Raw genomic sequence first — 6,807 nt, 5'->3', positions numbered from 1 at the left:
CCTTCTAATTAGAAAAAGAAGAAGTGCAAATTCCTCATTCAAAACTTGTCCTACAACCATATTCGTTACACTTTGCGTGGTAGCCTACTTTTAATGTCACTCTTAACGAGATACGATTTATTTGAATACGACGTAATGTAGAACTCCATTCTATCCTAAAAAATTAAATCCTTTTTTTTTTCTGCACGAATAAAATTCATGTATGACGGAGGCAGGGACCACACTAAATTTCTCTTGTAATTTATACATTAACGATCAAACAAATTTGTACATTTACTTAACTGAGAACTAAATCATATCTCTTTAAACCTGTTATATATTCCGTGTCGAGTAAAACGATAACGTTTATGTAAGATGTGACTTAAGAATAATTTCGTAAATTGATGTGCCTGTGTTATTTTCCATTAAATCTGATAGTCTAGGTCCATTGAAAGAAACAGTTATACTTCAGTGCTAGAAGGAAAACATACCCTTTTATAGTAATCAAGGATACCTAGCCTTGTCTCAAACATCAAAAAAAGGTGTTTTAGGTGAAATCAGCTATGAATATCTTTTGGTAGTATGCCAAGCGAAATACTACACTTACAAATATTCAATTTTATTCTTTTTTGCTATAATTTAATGAATTCCAAGGCAATATAATATTTAAATATTCGACAAATATCATATTACAAGATTAAGACATATGGCATTCTATGGCCCTAAGGCCGAATATTTGCAATCTATGACCCATGAAAGTATACTATCTAATCTTGCATTGGCTAATGCTTTATTGATAAGACTTTTGAGAATTTACCCTAAAAGAAATATTTGTATATCTAAAATCATCAGAAAGTATATGGACAGGAAACCAATAATGTATAGTAATGGCAAAATCTATGACTATCTCACCAAATAACAATTTAAGAACAAGTCTCACTTTCGAATTAATTTGTGCAATACTGGATATGGTCAGCTCTGTATTGTACACTGTACTAAAGCTATCTTCTATAGATATTTATTATCTACTTTGTAACCTAATTTAGGTGTAAAATTTCTGAGAAAAAAAGATAATGAAAATTCAAACTTATCTTTAAACTGATGTCTGTTAAATCTAACAGCCTTCATCCCTGTTATCAGCTTTGATATAGATATGATTCAATTAATCTTGAGCCATCAGCGTTCCTTCAACTCTAATCTTCTTATATTATTGGGGGAATCGGATTGCCCTCTAGTAAGTTATTTTTTGTTTGATGCCTTCGGCTTTTGGATTTCAAATGTGCAGGTAAAAAAACACCTGAAAAAAAGTAAAATATCTTTATTCCAAATATTCATCATCCTAAAGTCATAATTAATTTGATACATAGTCACTTTTTATGATTATCCATTAGAATAACTGGCACATTCAACTTCATACTTTAGAGAACAATATGACAGACACTTTGGAGTTTTAAACTTGACCATACTGTGATGCTCTTCAAAAAAAAAAAAAAAAAAAAAAAAAAAAAAAAAAAAAAACTGAAGTAAGAACATTGCTAATAACCAAAATTCACGAGGAAAAAAAAAAACAAGAATATGGCAAAGTTCAGCTTGGATAATTATCCTAACCTATATTAGCAGCCATGTACTGTATATGTGCTTGTTGCTTGTAAACAAAGATTTTTTGAGTAACTATTCTTTATAAGGTTATCATTAAAGTAATTGAATGTTAATATTGCATTTGAAGTATTAAGAAATGGATACGACTAAAATCTAATTTTATATAGATAATAAGGTATAATAACATTATTCTGGCATAATTGATAGGGGACATTCAAATCTTTTCAAAATACTTTAGCTATCTGAAAATGTTGGTTTCAATGAACTCACTGTTTTAGTACATGGATTCAAAGCCATTGAGTTTTCATTTTCTGAAGGATAGTAGCAAGTGAACTATAGATAAATTGATCATCTCACATACTCTTAGACCTAGTCTTCGCTCTTGATGTGTTATTAACTAATCGTTTCATGGTTCAGCTCAAGATGTGAGTTATTAGACATGGGGTATAAATCTTTTAATGTCTGGTTTGACAGAGTTTTCCATTGATATCTTCCAACAGGTACATAAAGTGAGTATCATATTCGATTCACTGATAGTGGTATTACGGCACGTTTCTAGGGAAGGGAGGCCATTCAGCCCCAAAATGAAGCTAAGGGAAATCCCTTCAGATACACTAAGAATTAAAAGTAGATGTTGGACAGCAGATTGCAAGAAAGGCAGTTGGAATGAAGGCAATGTAGAAGGATAAAAAATGAACGTATGTAGGGGCCATAGGGAAACTGCAAAAATCCTTAATTCACTACATGGGGTGCACTAACAGCAGTGTCCCTTGAAGGATATAGACTGGATAATGGAGAAAACATGACAAATTCGTAGATAATTTGTATTTTTCCTAACTATACAAACCTTAGCTATTTACATGGGGTAATTACTTCGGCGTAGCTGATTGACGAGCCATAAGAATTTTAACGAGGGTTTACTACCCCTCCGCTAGTTAGCGGGGGGGGGGGGGTAGGGAGGGGTAGCCTGCTACCCCTCCCCCTCACACACACCGGTGAAAGGCGCACTTTACTTAGAGGTAGGACTTATCTTGGGGGACAGGGCTGGCGGGCAAATATGTGTAAATAGCTAAGGTTTGTATAGTTAGGAAAAATACAAATTATCTACGAATTTGTCATTTGTTCCGTAACTGAAATACAAACCACGCTATTTACATGGGGTGACTTAACCCTTAGGAAGGGTGGTAAGTCCCGGCCATACTGGCTTTGGCTTGCCCGGGGATTCCATATTCGAGCGATTAAGTACTCGGACAATAGGGAATCCCTGCTCCTCGCTGGCGGTTGTGAAACTGCCGCGGCCTACGTAAGGTGTGTGCGAAGGTGAAAAGTGACTTGTCCTAGGCAGTTGCCCCGGAGTTCCTCAGAAGGAAACCCAGGCTAGGACTCTACCGATACCACCTCGTTAGGGTAAGGGGACATGACAGTATTACACCTAATACTAGGAACACAAGGAAGCATGGTCTACCTGCAGTGGTTTGAGGTCAGCTGTGCAGAGAACCCAGGAAGCTGCTATCTCCATGGGAAGAGAGGATGAAGAAATGAATAAGGGCCAGACAGATCTTTTCATTCATGCAGACTAACACCAGGTAAAAATGCCCTAAACCTTCTGCTACTTGTCCATCAAGGAGCCCGAGGTTTAGACCAGCTGTTGTGAAGCCACCACAGGGCCGATGGAAACGTATCGAGCCTCCTGTGGGTCATGTCCTGCAGGTAAGGGGCTGAGAAGATGGTCTGATGCTTCAACATCCCCGCTTGTAGGACCTGCGTCACTGAATGATGCTCCATGAAGGGCAGGGACGTAGCTACGCCCCTGACATCATGGGCTCTAGGGCGATGCGACGGAGAAGGGTCAGGATTCAAGGCCGGGTGTAACACCCTGCAAATCCGGGCTGAGATGGTATTCCTGGAGACCCTTCTCTTCATTTCCCAGGGTCCAAGAACGAGGCTTGAGCCTGGGGACGAACTGCAGCCGTTCTCTAAAGACGCCACCTCAGACTCCCTACCGGCAAGGTAGGAGAGTCGAACAGTGGGTCCGGCACTCTCGGGTTCTGAGTCTTGGCAACAAACCTCCGGGACGAACCTGAATGTTGCCTCCCCATATCCCCCTGAATGGGCAAAGTCGTATGAGAGACCATGTGACTCGCTTGGCTGAAGATAAGGCTAGCAGGAACACTGTCTACCCAGTAAGGTGGTGATCTGGGGCCTTACGTAGTGGTTCGTCAGAGGGTCTCTTTAGAGAGAGAGAGAGAGAGTGTGTGTGTGTGTGTGTGTGTGTGACGGAGGGGCGCGCCATATCGTGTCGGTTTAATTTCAAACAGCAACGTGAGTGAGGGTGGGGGACGGTTACGTGGACACTGGACAGTCAGCTCACTCAGCTAGCCAACAGACACTGATGCACATCGTAGTTGTTGCTCCTGTCTCCAACGCCTTTTGTTTGCTTAAATGAGGTTAGTTCGTGTTTTTTTTTTTTTTTATTCTGAATTGAATATTCTTTTATCATTGGCAATATTATACATGCATTTCACAGTATACTCGTACGTGTATATAGCTTTGGTTATAAAAAAGTTCCTCTTCTACAATTCCAGATATCGTTATGGCCTCATCAGCGAAGAAACAGCAGTATGATGAAAGCTACATTCAGTATGGATTCACTGCTATCAACAAAAGTGGGATTGAATTTCCACAGCATGTATTAGGCCACAAAGTTTTGTCACTGGAGTGCATGAAGCCTAGCTTTCTCAAACGCCATCTAAACAGCTGTCATCCAAGTTTTATAAGCAAGAATGCTGCTTTCTTCAAGCAAAAGGAAGAGGGATTGAAGCGAGCACGCTTCGATCGTTCGGGACATTTCAGGCAACAAAATGAAGCTGGTTTGCGTGCATCCTACATGGTATCACTGAGAATTGCACAAGAAAAGAAACCTCACAACATTGCAGAAAAGTTGATAGTTCCTTGCTGCAAAGATATAATACGTTGTGTTATTGGTTGTGATGCTGAGCAGAAGGTCACATCAGTACCTCTCTAAAATGATACTGTTCATCGACGAATAGTAGATATGTCTGAGGATGTCAAACAACAAGTAATTGCTGAATTAAAGGAAGCCTCTTTAGGAAAATTTGCAATCCAGCTTGACGAGTCGACTGACGTGGCTGCTTGTGCACAACTCCTAGTGTTTGTGCGATACGTCACTGGTCAAGATTTCAAGGAAGAGTTTTTGTTCTGTCATACCTTGAATACGACTACTAGAGGTGAAGACATTTTCAATGAAGTCTCATTGTTTTTTGAGAAAGAAGGACTGTCTTGGAATAATGTATGTGCATGCACAACTGACGGAGCACCAGCAATGCTTGGTCGTCGATCAGGATTTCGAGGAAGAGTGAATCAGGTGAATCCTGAAACCAAGCATCTTCATTGCATGCTTCATAGATATGCCCTGGCATCCAAAACTCTCCCACCTGATTTAAAATTAGTCCTGGATGATGTTGTGCACATGGTAAATGCCATTAAGTCAAGCGCCCTAAATACAAGACTGTTTTCCCTTCTGTGCCAAGAGTTTGGATGTGATGAAGAAGTGTTGCTCCTTCACACTGAGGTTCGCTGGCTGTCGAGGGGGAATGTGGTATCAAGAGTAGAATCACTAAAGGAGGAGCTCACTGAATTCTTCAAATGTGACAACAAGGCAAAGTCACTTGAGTTCACCAAGAAATTGTCAGACAGCCAGTGGCTTCAGAAGCTGGCCTACCTGAGTGACATATTCTTACGCCTCAACTCATTTGACTTATCCCTCCAAGGCCGTTTTGCCACAGTGAGTGATTTCATGGACAAACTTAGGTCACTGACCATGAAGCTGGAGCTTTGGGAAGGGAAGGTCAAAGATGGAAATCTTAGCATGTTTGAACACCTTGGTGAGGCACTTGATAAAAGACAAAACACTGGAAAACAAGATGTGATGCAACTTGTGCAATCACATCTAGCTTCTCTGCGGATGGAGCTGCAGTCTTACTTCCCCGAATTGAGTGAATTGGCATCAAAATTGATTAGAAACCCTTTCATTGTGAATGTGCACCTTCTCCCAGATAACATGCAAGAGGAGTTCCTAGAGTTGGTGAACGACTCTGTTGCAAAAGATGCATTTGAAACACTTTCCCTAACCAAGTTCTGGGCTAAAATGAGTGAGATTTACCCTGTTGTATCTAAAGTAGTTCTGAACTCTTTGTTGATGTTCCCTAGTACTTATCTGTGTGAGCAAGGATTTTCAACGCTGTTGAACATGAAAACCAAACATCGATCACGGCTTAATGTGGAACATGACCTACGATTGTGCCTGTCTAATACTGCTCCTCGAATTGAGAAACTTGTTTGTAACAGACAGGCACAGCCTTCACACTGAAGTTCAGTAATGGTTGATAAAGGAAATATTGTTTCATTTCTGCATGTGTAGTATCACTGTAAAATACTTGGAATATTCATGTTTCATCTCAATAAAGTAATAAAAATTTGAATAATTTCATAATATCCTATGTTGTACCATTGTACATTGAGTTAGTTACTAAATTACAATTTTGTTCGATGTCAGATTACCGGGGGGTACTGGCAAATGGTCTTATATCTCAGGGGGTACTTGACGGGAAAAAGGTTGAGAACCCCTGCTTTAGAGACTTGAGGACTCGAACCACGTCCCAAGGAGGAGGTCTCACCTTCGACTGAGGGCAGGAGAGGACAAGGCTTCGCATGAGAAGGAAGAGCTCCAGCGAGGGAGAAATGTGTATCCCTCGTGCCTGGAGGCAAGACCTAAGGCTGAGGGATAGCCTTTCACATCCGAAACTGAAAGGCACAGTCCATCCCGCAATCCCACGAGGAGCTCCGCTATTGCTGGAAGCGGCATCGTGTGGAGGGATACCCTCTCCATGACATCGACCACAGTAACTCGCCCCTTCGCCTGGGAGACTACTGCGGAAGATTTGCGCAGGTGTCCAGTCCTCCTTTTCGCAACTTGTTGCGAAAAACCTCTCTCTTTGAGGAGATGTGGCTGTGTGAGTAACCGGTGACGTGGGGGGGGGGTTCCCTCGGAGCCTCCGTAAGGAGTTACAGAGGGACTGGTGAGCCACCTGCGAGAGGCCCTAGCGGAGCTAGGGAGGTCATTGAGAGACTGACCGACACTCTGGTCTTGTAGAGTACTCTCCTCATCTGCCAGAACGGGGGAAGGCAAACACATCGATGTTGTCCCAC

At 41.3% G+C, this 6,807-nt stretch overlaps 2 protein-coding genes across 2 annotated transcripts; both read left to right on the top strand.

Moving 5' to 3' along the window:
- The first annotated feature begins 4,171 nt into the window (after positions 1-4,171).
- LOC137615984 (protein FAM200C-like) lies at positions 4,172-4,603 on the top strand. The gene has a single exon (XM_068345666.1). The coding sequence runs from the start codon at positions 4,172-4,174 to the stop codon at positions 4,601-4,603; it is 432 nt and encodes a 143-aa protein (XP_068201767.1).
- Positions 4,604-4,633: 30 nt separating this feature from the next.
- Positions 4,634-5,968, top strand: LOC137615983 (zinc finger BED domain-containing protein 5-like). Its single transcript, XM_068345665.1, has one exon. The coding sequence runs from the start codon at positions 4,634-4,636 to the stop codon at positions 5,966-5,968; it is 1,335 nt and encodes a 444-aa protein (XP_068201766.1).
- The last annotated feature ends 839 nt before the right edge of the window (positions 5,969-6,807 follow it).

This window comes from Palaemon carinicauda, chromosome 22, assembly GCF_036898095.1.
Source record: "Palaemon carinicauda isolate YSFRI2023 chromosome 22, ASM3689809v2, whole genome shotgun sequence".
NCBI classification, from domain to species: domain Eukaryota; kingdom Metazoa; phylum Arthropoda; class Malacostraca; order Decapoda; family Palaemonidae; genus Palaemon; species Palaemon carinicauda.
The sequence above is the reverse complement of the archived record's forward strand: the minus strand, read 5'-3'. Positions and strand labels throughout refer to the sequence as shown.